Source organism: Mytilus edulis, chromosome 10 (assembly GCF_963676685.1).
Source record: "Mytilus edulis chromosome 10, xbMytEdul2.2, whole genome shotgun sequence".
Lineage (NCBI taxonomy): Eukaryota > Metazoa > Mollusca > Bivalvia > Mytilida > Mytilidae > Mytilus > Mytilus edulis.
In genome coordinates this window covers 20609997-20625620 of record NC_092353.1, presented here as the reverse complement: position 1 = coordinate 20625620, position 15624 = coordinate 20609997, and the positions used below count along the sequence as shown (strand labels likewise).

The 15624-nt window shown below is 31.5% G+C and overlaps 1 protein-coding gene across 1 annotated transcript; it reads left to right on the top strand.

The window, feature by feature from the left end:
- Positions 1-1037: 1037 nt before the first annotated feature.
- Positions 1038-10980, top strand: LOC139490604 (uncharacterized). Its single transcript, XM_071277492.1, has 5 exons — positions 1038-1170; positions 5724-5934; positions 7403-7506; positions 9225-9296; positions 10934-10980. The coding sequence occupies exons 1-5, from the start codon at positions 1110-1112 to the stop codon at positions 10963-10965; spliced, it is 480 nt and encodes a 159-aa protein (XP_071133593.1). The 5' UTR covers positions 1038-1109; the 3' UTR covers positions 10966-10980.
- The last annotated feature ends 4644 nt before the right edge of the window (positions 10981-15624 follow it).

Below are 15624 nucleotides of genomic sequence, written 5' to 3'. Positions count from 1 at the left end.
AGGTTATACATGTGGAGCAGGATCTGCTTACCCTTACGGAGCACCTGAGATCACCCCTAGTTTTTGGTGGGGTTCGTTTTTTTTTTTTTAGTTTTCTATGTTGTGTCATGTGGTCTATTGTTTGTCTGTTTGTCCTCTTTCATTTTTAGCCAGACGTTGTCAGTTTATTTTCGATTTATGAGTTTGACTGTCCCTCTGGTATCTTTCGTCCTACTTTTATGACACTTTCCTTTTGCAATTGAAATGCATTTCTTTATCGATATCATCCACAAATCCGAATTTTGATCAAATATCTGAAATTTCAACCTCATTTTATTTAAGAAGTACCACATGAAGGTATATTATTTATAACACCTAATGATAAGAAATATTACTGGCTGTTCACAAATGAGCATTTACCAACTCTCATGTGCCTAGGAAATTACATTATTAAAGGGTTAGAAATAAGATCCAGATGTAAACAAAATATATGAAGTAATTTAGTATTTTATTGTTATAAGATTTAATATAATAGTTATATAAAACACATGTTGTGTTAGGCTCTGATCCTGTTCATAATGTTAAAGTATGTATTAGTTTTCTGTTTTGCTTTTTCCAATCCTATTGTGTTGTAAAATGATGCCCTTTATGGGTTCATGATTAGATTAATAAAATTCTTATAACATATTTGATTTAATAAGATAAAAACTAGCCTATATGCTCTAAATATCATCATGGGATCAAAACTGTATCGTCTACTTTTAACTTTCTTGCAAAAAGCTACGCCCGGTGGAACAATTTTATCATTAATAGATTGACCTGTTGCATTGTACGAAAAAAACATTTCATATTTTTTTATATTATTACATCAGTTTCAATAAACATGTCAAATCTCTCGTCATGTAAAAACAAAAATTACATGAACATTCTGTAATATCAAGTACAAAAGAAAAAAAGTTAATTAAGGTAGTAGTATTTCATATATGTATTAAAATGAAACGCATGGCTAATAATTCTGTCAGTACAACTGTTGCATATTACATCTGTTGAAACTTAAAAATAAATAATCGAATATTTTGAACTTATGTTTCTCAAATAATTGTTTAACTGAAACTTGGATAATTAAGATAATGGGAAAATTAACATGGGTTCATATTTTAACTCTTTTTGTAGGATTCATATTTGATACAGGTAATATATTATTTAATAAGTTTATAGACAATAGACAATACTTTATTAATAAACCTCAGACACATAGGTGTACAAGAGGACATCATATATACACGTATACACATGTTTATACTCAATACATTCACACTAAACATAATAATGCTACATACATGGGAAAATATAGCAAATGTCAATTTACAAAATACCATAACTTTCAACTAAAAACCAACATAAATCACAAGTATCGTGTAAGAATTTTTAAAAATATTCCTAAGTTTTTGTAAAGTTCTACATGACAAAATGTTAAAAGCTGTTTCAATTTGTACTCCGTTGGATTTGCAGTATAATATTGTATATAGACATGACTACTGTTACTGTACCAATCATGCAATGCAATGTTTGGGATTCGGTTTTCAATAGTTATTTATTCATTTTGGGTGCGGGATCGGTTTTTTTTGGTATTTTCTGAAATGTAGTCTGCACTGATATTTTGCAAAATGTGTGTTTTTTTCAGTTCAAAATTTATTTGGTTTTGATATCTTCCAATTTTATTTTTAAGAATATACTCTTTGAAATGTATCTTGCATCTCAAATTCAATGTTTTTTTTTTAAATTTTTTATCATATTATTATCAAACATCAATAAGAGGGGGAACACTTTATTGTACCGGAAGGTTGACATTTTTGCTCAATCCTTTATTCATCACAAAGATGTTGATAAACCATCGACAATATTATGAATGTGTCCTTAAAATGTCCGAAGTGACAACTTAATATAAGAATGAGGAGATATGGTATGGTTTTCAAAGCGACAACTACTTAATATCTATCAGAGTTAAAATGAAGTGTGGTAGTTATCAAATATTGGAAGATGAGGTTAATACACACAAATTCCTTCAAAATTTAACAAATTTCAAGTTGAAATATTGCATTCTAGACTGAAGAAAAAAAGTTCTTCTTACCTTGATTCGCTTGGTTAAGTCTCGTAAGGATTTTGGTTATTATCATACAAGTGGAGATTGAGCTAACTTATCCCACCACCGCTAAATGCCTGTTCTAAGTCGAAAATATGACCATTGCTTGAAAAAGTATAATTTTTTTTTGTTAGTGTAGGTCTACATCGTAGCGCATCGTCGGCTACGGCAAGCGCAGAAGATGATGATACACAGATCTGGTCTGAAAATGGGCCAAGCAGAGCGATGACATAACAACGTTATTAGTTAACAACTAATCAATCATATCCTGATATCGTTTCCTGGGACATGAAACACGACTAGTATTTGATAACGGAGTTTGATAATTCCTGGACTTGTACATTCCCTTTTCCATTTAGGTACAAATATTAATTTTATTTTCAATAAAAGAACGATAAATGTCCCCGCATTGTTCATATTTTATCTATCCAAGATACAAGTGAATAACAAAAAAAACATTTTTTTCTCTTTTTTTATTAATATTTTGAGAGAAATAAAAGCTTCAGGCCAAATGCAGTGGGATTTCTGTCACGTTATAATTTATATTTCAAAGGTATTGATTGGGTAAAAATATTCGATCAGGACTTATTATCGCAAGAGTCAAAAATATTGCTGATGATATAAATATTGTACATATGACAGGGCTAACAAGTCCGGACGGACGGACGTCCGATATTACCATGTCCCTTGCAACGCGTTAAGAAAAGTAATCAAAAACCTCATTTGGAGGCTCAAATTCCAACAAAAAGGAGTCAATTCGGATCCTTCGAGAAACATATATATTGGTGGGTATTTTGAAATTAAACAAAAATCTACTCAGTGTCGGATTGAAGGGGCGTACACATGCATACAGGGAAAATGTCAAAAAAATATCAATTTCTGCATAAAATGGTCCCAAAATGTGTTCGCCTCGCTCCGCTCGGCGACAGTTCCGCATCCACATCATATGAACCCTGGCTACGCCACTGCCCCCCCATAAAAATCAAATGGTAGCTCCCTTAGTAATCTTCAAAAATCTCCAACACTGCAAATGTTTAACGAGCCAAAAGACAAAAATAAAGCCTGATGAACGTACAAAACAATAAAAGAAACATTTTTATAAACCGAACAATCGGAAACCACAAGTTTTGCAAGCTCCTGACTTTCAGCAAATAAATAATATGACTGGGTTTAACGTATTTGACACAACAATGCTCTTTAACTTTGTACTTGTTTGGCTTTATAACTATTTTGATCTGAACGTCACTGATGAGTCTTATACAGACGAAACGTGCGACTGGCGTATTAAATTATAAGCCTTGTACCTTTAATAACTATTTACACCACTTGGTCGATGCCACTGCTGGAGGACGTTTCGTCCCCGATGGTATCACAAGCTATGTAGTCAGCACTTCGGTGAATATCAATTAAATGGTTATTTAAAAAAAAAATCCTGTCTACAAAAGTATGAATTTTCCGAAATACTAAGGATGTTTTTTTTTACCCCAGACATAGATAACCGTAGCCGTATCTGGCACAACTTTTTGGAATTTTGAGTCCGCAATGCTCTTTAATTTTGTACATGTTTGGCTTTATAACTTTTTCGATCTGAGCGTCACTGATGAGTCTTACGAAGACGAAACGCGCGTCTAGCGTATTAAATTATAAGCAAGGTACTTTTGATAACTATCCAAACATGTTTGATAACGACCAACCATTCCCTGACCTGTGTCTGTCGATTAAGAACACAAAATTAGAAAAAAAACCCACTATTTAAATCAGTCGAAACAGATTGAATCATTAGAACGAAACAATACCACACAAAAAATACAAAAGGACGAAAGTCAATAAATAAAGATCTAGGAACACTCACAGGTACTATAAATCATAGTTCAAAAAGTAAAATTTCAAAAATCTCAAACTAAAGTATATTGCAGGAATGGATTTGTATTTCAGATGTCAAAGTTTGTATATATAAAGAAGAAGATGTGGTATGGTTGCCAATGAGACAACTGTCCACAAGAGACCAAAATGACACAGACATTAACAACTATAGGTCACCGTATGGCCTTCAACAATGAACAAAGCCCATACCGCATAGTCAGCTATTAAAGGCCCCGATAAGACAATGTAAAACAATTCAAACTAGAAAACTAACGGCCTCATTTATATAAAAAAATGAACGAAAAACAAATATGTAACACATAAACAAACGACAACCACTGAGTTACAGGCTCCTGATTGCATTTTTACAGTGAATATGACGGAACAAAAGGCGATTTGTATTTCAATATACTTGTGAATTATGATCCCTAAAAATAAAAATTAAGTGGACACTTCATTCATTTAGTTTAGTTCTGATCACAATATTGCAGACATTAATCACAAATCATACTTTGTCTGAATATTCTGATTTTCTGGTATCCTAGATTTGGATTTACCTCATATGCCATAATGGAACTACCAACACCAAACGTTGTAACAAACGGATAAAAGTAACAAAGTAACAAGTCATGTGATCTATTAAAGATGGTTTATTCTTAAATTGTGTGCCTAACGTTATGTTCCTTTTTCGTCTTTAAGTTACTTATTAAACAGAGCGTATTGTTGGTATTCCAACATGTACCTGTTGTGCAACCATACTTGTCGTTTTATAAAGCAGAATTCATTAAAAAAAAAACCCGAACTATCTCAATAACAAGTAGAAAAAAAAAAACCCATCTTGCAAGGTTCATTAATGTCACGTTCATGCATTTTAATTTAATTATTTATTACATTTAGGAATTTCAAATTGTTTGGCCACTAAAGAGACACTTATGATTGTCTAAATTTGTTGCAGCAAAATTGGTGACGTTATTGTTATTTCGAAGAGCTCTGCTACTGAACTGTTTATCAATTAGCCAATACTTCTGGGTCTGGCATGACATAACATGCCATATGATTATGCTATTCCCTTACTAGTTTTAATTTTTACCTTGAATCGTTCATTCCAAATAGATTTACGAGATCAGAACATCCATAAAAAAACGTTCACCAAAGATTTTTAGATACCAGACCTATATTTTATCTACTGTTACAAGGCATTTATTGTGACTGGATAAAATGTACATTTCAAAACATGTTTTTTTTTCTTTACATTTTCTTCAACACACTTTATAACAACTTAACACTGTGAATGCATATAGCATAGACCGACTGATCAACGATACCACGCGTATAATTCGTGCTGTTATGAAAGCGTTTCTTCTACATCAGACTTATTATAATTTACCAGTGGCGCTCGAAACGAAATCTTTTTATTTGTAGCTCTAGTAATTTTTTCGAATATTTGATAACCGCCAATGTGATTTGGTTCTTCGGTATTAGAAATTATAACAGATGTGTTGTACGTATTTTGCAATAATTCTTATCCTATTTTTCTCAATATTCATATCAACAAATGGCCAATCGTCGGCCAAATTAAGTTGAATGGACTTTTAGACAGATGCCACGTGCTGAGCAGAATCTGTTTCTAATTCCAAAGCAACTGACCTCAACTCTAGTTGTTGATTGATTCCCTTCGCTTAATGTATGTGTATTTTTAATTAAGAAGGTACCTATATATTGTGTTCAATTGTTTCAGATAAAGTTAATGGCTCTACTGTCAATTACGAAGGGTTTTGTGTCATGCCTTGTAGATATCAATCAAAAACTTATCAATCCGCATTGGACAGCACATCTCCGGCTAGATGGACTGTAGGTAGTGACGACCCATCAATATTGGCATTTAGGAATAATGGTACACACATTTCGAATCAGTGCATGTGGAGATCTGGACCATTTTTTGTTTATCGGTAAATATGTTGATTTTCAGATACACTGTTCATCTTTGGTTCCATCATAACATTGTTTCAAATTTTCCTATAGAAAATGTAATCAGATGGGCGTGTCTAGAAAAAAACTTGCTTTTTGCTGGCAAGTTTGCTATGTATAAGATACAGTGATAAATTCAAAAAAGGAAGTAATTATTATACATTTATTTACTACAATGAATTGGCAAGCAATAAGGCAAAATAAGCAAACCTGACTCTCACCAGTAAATTGGCATCAAGGTTAAGGTAAAATAAGCTAACTCAGATAAATAATAGTTTTTTTGTGAAGGTAAATAAAGCAAACTCAGACGACCACAAATGAATTGCTATTTTGGTCAAGGTTAACAAATTAAGAATATAACCATTATGATGGTGGTAAATTTGAGAAGCAAGTAGACTGATTATTTTTTTTTAGATATAAATTGTAGTTCCGGCGACTTGTAGCCTAATATCGAGGTAAAGTACGCTCAATATTATTTGAATGAATTGACTAGTTTGCATTTAGTTATTATATGAACTAGTTTTTTCGATATCCGACCGATTCACACCGGAGAATAGAAATTGGTAGATATTGTTAAGAAATAAGGATAAAAATCAAAACTATAGTCAACCTTGGAGTCGAAATTATGTGACTAGTCACTTTACAAGATTGTATGTAAATATATCACCTCGTTAATTAGCGCATAGAACATTCGCTTCAGCGATTCGATCTTATATCTAGCATGTGAACATCGGGTCGTCTGAAAGGCATGTAGTAATTGTTACCGAACGGTAAAATCAATTCATTAATATTATAAAAGTATCATTTACGTCCGATAATACCACAAAGCTAGTATGGTTAATATTCTAGATAAATACAACATTCCCGGACTTATATTTCCTATCAAGATTTCCAAGATAGATGGTTGCTGCTCACAAGAAAACTTTTAAACCAAGAGTTTCAAATGGTGAAGTTAAAATCACCCCTTCATAAATTTAAAGGACGACATCACGAGTTGGTTGACCGTTATGGAATATCCGTTTCACAGACGATATCGGACATGTTCCTTTTATCTTTACTACAATCCAGTTCCCTTTTCACGAATATGACCTACCGAATAAGACTATTTACCCCTTTTGCAATAACATGACCAACACAATGAGTGTCACATGTGGAATAGGATCTGCTTACCATTCCGGAACATCTGCCATCACCCCGAGTGTTGGTTGGGTTTGTGTTTCGTAGTTTTTAGTTTTCTGTGTCTTGTGTACTCAATTATTTGTCTGTTTGTCTTGTTCTTTTTTAACCATGGCGATGTCAGTTTATTTTCGATGTTCCTCCAGTATCTTTCGCCCCTCATAAAAAGCATCAAACTGCATTATGTTCTCTCATAATTATGAGAGGTCAAGCACTTGCAAACACATATGCTAATGAGGTTTTGATATACTTTGCATTCAAATGATTTTATAGAATTGAAAGAGACGGAAATACAACGCATGCATGGTACTATTGTAGTAAACACATCCCAAACGACGACAACGGGGATGTTATTACAGTATACGGTAATCCAATGAGTAAGTCGATATTCTTTTGGATTGTTCATTTATGTTAAATAAGTGTAATTTTCGTCATCTGTTTCTCCCAAAATGCACCACCTTCGTTAAGAAATCCAATTGTTTGTTGTGAATGTTATACTTTTATGTTTGGACATCCTTAAAAAAGGATTATTCTTCAATTCAAAAGGTTTACTACTTGCACAATGTATCGCTGTAAAAATACTTTTCAAATAGAAAACAACTTTTTATTCAAAATCTGTTCTTTGTAATTTTCTAATAGATCATATCTCTAATCTAAGCTTATTTCATCTTTTTTATTGATAATTTTATTTGTTTTTTACATACACTTTGGTAGTATACATAATCCTAAATGATCAAAAGGGGTCCTCCATTTCTTTATTCTTGAATTTTCATCTGATCTTTTCTTTTTCTTTGTCGGGTCAATTTTTCTCTGCATTACATTTTTTTTTATATTATGACCTTTTATTCTGCCCATTATTCTCTATTAGATAATCCTCCAAATATGATGTATATCAGATATCTTTTTCATTTTATGTTGACATTCGTTTAATATGATCAGGTGTGTTCAAATGATCCCCCACCATAAATATCGTGTTTCATTTTTATGTAAAAAGCGTTTCCATAGTGCATCAAAACATGTATCTTTGGTGATATTTGACAACCACTTGGCTGATGCTGATGCCGTTGGACATTTCAAATAATTCAAAAGTCAGCATGTTAATTGTGTTGACAAGACATATCATATGTCAATTAATTTATCTTGTAAAGTTACTGTTTATAAATAATTGAATTTTTCGAAACACTAAATTTCCTCCCGTCCAGCCATATAATAGATAGCCTTGTTCAAATTTGATTTTTGTCACTAAGAGTCTTATGTAAGCGACCTGAGAGCCTGACGTACAAAAAATATAAATCTGATATTTTTTTCCATTGAACCGAACGAAAAAAATTTAATTAATGTACAATCATTTTTGAGGAATAAAGTTTTTAAACACAAAGGTCAAATATAAATGTCGAAAATTTTATTAATTTGCACATCACAGTAACAGTTCATTAAACATCAATTAAAAAAATGAGTAAGTTCTGCTATCAGTTGTTCTTAAGATTCAGTGTTAACCTTTAGTTCACCACAAATTATCAGCCAATAAAGAATTGCCGATTTTCAGAAACATTGGTATACAAACGTTGTGTTCATCTTGACAACAACATTTCAATCATATTTTCTGTTCTTTTTCATTGAATTCTTTCACTTTTGTTACTTTTGGACCTTTAATGTCGACTATACGGTATGGTTAAGATCATTGTTGAAGGTTGTTTTATGTGAACTATCGTAACATTAAAACTATTCTATTCTTTTATTTTTTTACAATTCATAACGCTATAGCTATATAATGTTCATCTATCAATTACCAGTTTAATCTAAGTATATCTACAATAAACGAAATACATTTTCCCGATTGTATTGTTTAAAATATGCAATCAAAATCAAAAATAATTGTTGTTGGACTACTTCGATAATCAATTTTCAAGAGAGTCATCAGGTTTGAAAAAAGTGAGAACCAGGTTTTGTACAAAACAAAATGTTGACCCTTTTCCATAGCATAGCAGCTTTTCTTCAAAATAAATCCACATTCACATACATCAATACCATCAACAACAACAAAAAATACGGAAGTTAGAACTAACTGTTGCTTCTATACATATTTTTTTAACAGAACAGTTTCCTAATTATCCAACGATGTGTGATGTTTGTACAGGAAATATGAAATTACTGTCAGTCTTTAAAGGTAACACAAATAAGTCTTAAACTCTTGTGGACAGTTGTCTCATTGACAATCATGCCACATCTTCTTTTTTTATATTAAAACATGTCTCAAAATTTATCAGTAACTTTTCAAGTTTTGTTTAAAGTGTTTCTGAACCAAAGATGAACTTCTAAATGTCCAGTTGTTATGACAAACAAATTTTACGTTACTAAACATTATATTGATAAAAAAAATCCAAAGAGTTTGAGAAGTAACATAATTATTGGACAGGGTAAACGAAGAAAATGGAAGAAATTTCTGATTTATAAAGTTAAAGATTGCACATTGTAGTCGAATTCATTGGTTTCACTCTATAAGGTTCTATACAATAGTGTTCTACAAATTAGAAATATACACCAATATATTGTTTATAATTTAATCTATTTGTCTCTATGGTCAGTGGTCTGATTACTATAGTCAAAGATAAAAAATTCATACCCATTCATCTGACACTCTAATCTCTTCCAGCAGGGAGTCTCATAAGAGGTTGTAATATGTTGAATGGGTAAATTAACATCAATAAATTGTGCAATTTGATATCTCCTAAATTTTAGGATGAAATTTGGCGTATGTCCTATAACTGTTTATATTCATATCGTCTAGAAAATTGTCTTGAACATGACCCAAGATGCACCATGTAATTCATTGTGCATGAACAGTTTAATAACAAATGGTTATTTCAGTTAAGGAAAACATACAATCAAGATGCAACATTTGATTTATGCCTGTGAATTGTGACTTAAGGGAGAGTATTTTATTTCACTTTGATAATGATATAATAATTAGTTTACAACAAAAGACACAATTTTATTAAACCAAATGGTATTTTAAGGGCAACAGTAGTATACCGATGTTCGAAATTCATAAATCGATTGAGAAAAAAAACATATACGGGTTACAAACTAAAACTGAGGGAAACACGTCAAGTATAACCCTTAAATGTAACAAACTCAGAATTGAACTTTGATATAACAATGGCCATATTCTGGAATTGGTACAGGACATTTATGAAAACAAATGGTGGGTTGAACCTGGTTTTATGGCTAGCCAAACCTCGCACTTTAATGGCAATGTTAAATTTAACACTACAATGACACCATTACATGACAGGATACAGTACAAATAAATTGAAGAACATTCAGGACAGAGAATTGCGCAAATAAACAATACAATATATAGTACATTTCGAGAACGAAACACTGCAGTGAAAAAAAAAACAACAAGAAAAAAGGACAGACAACATTGTGTTATTACCTTAATCACTACAAAAAAGGCAAATATGTCAAAAAAGACAAACAAAAAGGTATAAAGACAAAGCTCATTGTCGAAAACGATAGCATCTTATATTGAGAAATTCAATGCATCCTTTAAACATTTTGATCGATGACATGCAGCAATCTGTTTCCGATATTTTACAGAAGCACATAGTATACTGAATCATTAACATACTAGTTTGTTTAACAATTTTCAACTGATGCTTGATACAAATCAAACGAGAACAGTATACTTTTAGACGGTATATATAATCAATTTTTGAACTGCAATAGATTTTAGAAGAAATATTGTTTATGTATTATAGAAAGGCTTTTCCGAAAAACATAAAACATTTTACTTTACAGATGAAACGGCAGGTATGTATATCATGTATTAATATAATGTGACATTCCGCTCTATATATCCCTCAAGTAGGACATGATTTTTTAAGAGAAAATGCTTTGCCATTCTGATAGAATACACATTATTCTTTTTTCCTTCTCAACGGATTTAATAGACATCTTTGTGCAAACATGCATCGAAATGAGATTTTCATTCCTGTATGTGTGCAGTTGACGGTGGGAGTCATCATGTTGGCAGCAGTATCCTCAAACCACCGAAAAAATCTAGTGTATATCAAAGCATTTAAACGGGTTAAAGTTATGTAGGAAACATGTTGCAGACAAATGTACTCAATGTTATGTCTCTTAAACATAGAGGGAGATGTTTCAAAAGGAGGTTACACGGTTCAATACACAATCAACAGATTTGAGATGCATATACATGTATTTTGTTTGTGATGAAATTGATATACGCGCGCGCCAACACCGACCCCGATCCTTAATCATGGAGCCAACCCAGGCAACTGTAACAAGATGAATGGCAAAGGAAACAAAAAGTCTGATTATAAGAATTTATTATATTCATACCAAAAAGTTGCAAAATATTGACCGCTAAATAAGGGTGTCAAAACAAATATTGAATTGAACTTCACCTGAAATTAACCAAATTTATCTTATGTTTTTTTTTTCTCTTATAATATTGCGTATCCAGTGACTGGGGTGTTGATTTTGTATCTTCTTATGTAATATGCCATTATAAGATGTCCAGACATTTTTAGATTTAGAGGTGATTCATCTAGATTCTTACTGTATTTGTTGTTATACAAATTTATAGCTGCTGTGTGAACTGTTTGCTAAACAGACCAAACAATATATGCATTATTCATTCACACAAGTGTGTAAAGGGAAGTTGTGCTAGCAGTTGTTCATAAGTTTCAATGTTATTACCCAAATTATCAATCATGAGTTGCTGAGTTTGAGGAGTGCGAATCTCCATTCGTTATGTGCATCTTGCCGAGAATATTTCATTTATGTTTACAGTTTATGTCTAGTATTTGTACCTTCAATATTTTGATACGCTGTAATTCACCCCATAATCATTATTAGCATTACTCATTATGAAAATGCATCAATTCGTTATCGATAAAAAGTTTTCAGACATTATTTTTTCATAATTTCAGAGTGCGAAAAGGGTAAGTTTTCATCTTATCCAAATCTTTAAATCAAAGCCTTTTTGATAATTTTATGACATTAATCTCATTTTCAGAGGTTTTGTTTTGCAAAGGAAAATAATACATTTGAGTTGCAGTCACTGCCTTTTATGATAGAACCGAAAGCGTTTAAATTGTATTAAAGACCAACAATCAATATACATAATGATGTTACAAGATAGAGAAGAAAGTTTATAAGTCAATTTATAATCGATCCTAAAGGACAAAGTATAATAAAAGTAATACTAGTAGTGTACAAACAACACTTACTCTGAAATGTAATCTCATTTATGATTATTTAGTTTCTTAAAAAAGAAGTGTTCTGCAATCATTTCAATTTTTAAAGAAGTATGATATTTTCGATTTCGGAAGCTGAAACTATGCCTTCAATATGTCTTTGTACTACTCACTTTAGAAAATAGGAGTAAGATTAATTAGAAAATGATACAATATGTGGTTTTTTTTTTAATTCATGTTTGCTATTAATTTAAAACAGTTATTGAATAATTTTAGTTATTCTTCCCGGTGAGTATAAGCTATATTACTATATTAAGGATATGCAGTGGTCCGCTGTAATATCTCCAGTAATTATGTTTTTTTTAAATGTCTTTATGTCCTTACCTAGCTTTTTCGTACTTCTAACAAACCTGATTAAATATACTATGACAACGAACAAACAGGAAGTGTTTATACCTGGTATACTGGTACTTTTAGCTATATTTGAAATTTTGCGCTATAAAAAAAACTAATCAAATTAATTCAAAGTACAAAACATAATGGAGTTTCTTTAGAGTGAATACAAAATGAATTGGTGTAACTTGCATGATACGACAACCTTTTTTGTTTTTAATGCTATTGAATTTTCTTTTTACCATTCAACATTATATAAATAACACATAGCTGAGAGGGTGAAAGAGCAGATTGTTACCCCAAGAAATATTGTCAACCGCGGCGAAGCGAAGGTTGACAATGCTTTATTAAGGGGTACCAATCTGCTCTATCACACTCTCAGCATGTGTTATTTTATTTACTATAATGAATGTCCTATCCTTATTGTCTTTTCCAGATTAATTCTATTTCAAAAGTATGTTCTATGACGCAATGAACAAACGTTACCGGTTTTAGTAAAAAAAAAAAAACTAAATTGAGGCAAAATGTTTTTTTCTTTTTATTTTGACAGTCAATTGATAAAATCTGAGCCAAAACGTAGAAATTAAACATTGTATTTTATAACTTGATGTAAATGCAATTCATCAATAAATTATCGATATTTGATTTGTCCGGACGAGAGAGTGACATTCAAAAACATTGTTATCCGCTCAGCCATGTGATAGAGTACATTAACACCCTCGTATTAGCCAATCAAAATATGTCATTTTAACGTGAAGTTTGATTAAACACATTGATTTATTTTATTTCAGACAAAGATTGCAACATACCCTCTGTATGTCCCGTTACACAGGATGGACAGAATCGTTGTCATTGCGAGGGTAAAAAGTTAGGTGACGGACTATGTTGCAAATAATATGTCAATCGAAGAAAAAGGAGTGAATAAAACTATTATAAGCAAAGATTTTGTTCCGTTGATTAGTTAAAAAAGTATTTGACTGTATGAATACCACTGACATTATATAATTCAGAGGTAGAATATAAGGAAAAATTCTGTTATAATACTATACTGAAAATATCATGATCATGAATAGAAAAATAGTTAACGGGAACACTTTTCCTCTGAAATTTAACAGTTGATAAAGCTAACTTGGCAAGTCGTTAAAATTCAAAATATCTAAAATTTCATTTGTCACATTTCATTATCTGATAGTAGAGGTTTAAAATAAAGGTTACAGTAGTTTAAAAGTTAAAAGAGACAAATCATGGTAACAAAAAAAAACTATTGGAATCTCGCGTGAGTTGCAAAAGGACAGAGACCGGATGCGTTTTCGACAAATATACTGGTATCTACAAAAATAAGAGAAACCGACATCTCTTATAGATTAACCAATCTTGATGTTCAACGAAAACCTATAAATATCTAATTCTTTCATTGGTCGGAACTCTGCATAACTACAATTTGTACATGTCATACGATAAAATAATGGCATGTTATGGATGCGAAATTGGAATTGCTAAGGGTTTTCTACCTCAGGAATAGATAACTTTAGCTGAAATTGGCAAAACCTTTCGGAATTGTTTTATTCTCAATGCTGTTTGACTGCGTTTTTTATTCGGCATTTTTTTTTTCTAAGTGTCATTGATGAATAAATAAAGGCAACAGCAGTATACCGCTGTTCAAAAGTCGCAAATCGATTGAGAGAAAACAAATCGGGGTTACAAATTAAAACCGACTGAAACGCATCAACTATAGAAGGATGACAACAGAACAATAGAAATAGAGTATTTTAAAGACTAAATGCGCGTCTGGTGTACAGAATATTAATCATCTTATATATGATGAGTTTGCCTAGCAATCACCTGCATTAATCAGTACCCTAATTTTTTTCTTAATAGGCTGGGTAATTCAAAATCTGGTAAATTGTTTCTCTAGCTGAAAAGTTCATTATACCCATAATGGACAGACACATTATTTCTGTGAAGGTTAATATTTTGACAACATGTGTTGCAGAATATATAGCAATCGACAAAAACATCTGTCGATAAATTTAAATATATGACGAACCTTAAATTTTGACTTCTCCAAGAAAAGAAAACCTCAGATTGGATTTCGAAGTTTCGAATTTGAACTTCCTAATAATGGTAAATTCAGAGAGAGCTTAAAATGCAGAAAATATTGACATTCCTGTGGATGTCACCTTTTGTATTTTAGATGACCGACATATGGACTTTAACTACCGTGAAGATTCAGAGCCTGACTATTTTATGTAAAAAGGTGTTCTGTCCATAAATAAACGTTTGAACCCAATAAAAGAAATTCCATTGATAACACAATTGGCACGATAACTATAACACAAAACAGATTAGCGATTTATCATCAATACCAGATTTAAAAAATTGTACACCAGACGCGCGTTTCGTCAACAAAAGACTCAGCAGTGTCGCTCAAAAGTACGAAGCTGAAAGTATTGAGAAACCGTCTGTTGTTTGATCCATATATATGTGTTTGCATAAACAAATTCCTTACAAATATTTCGGTTATGCAAATACTCAATGACATGTAGGTTATGCTAATACATTATACAGTTAGTAAATGAGGATAGTAGTACTTTTCTCAATATGAATTATAAAGCTAATATTTATATTGATTATCATTTGTTTTGATCCGTTGGTGTTATAACACAACATATATTATGTAAGACAACATATAAAAGGTTTGTCAACAAATGTAAATTTACAACCATGTGTTGAACAGTACAATTGAAAACTGTTTATGTTCAAATCAATTAAACAGGAAAATGTTCTTTGCAAATAATTAAGTGACAATTACTGTGAGTTTTAATTCACTTTTAGTAATTGATTTAGATGCAATATTTTTTTCATATTACGTAT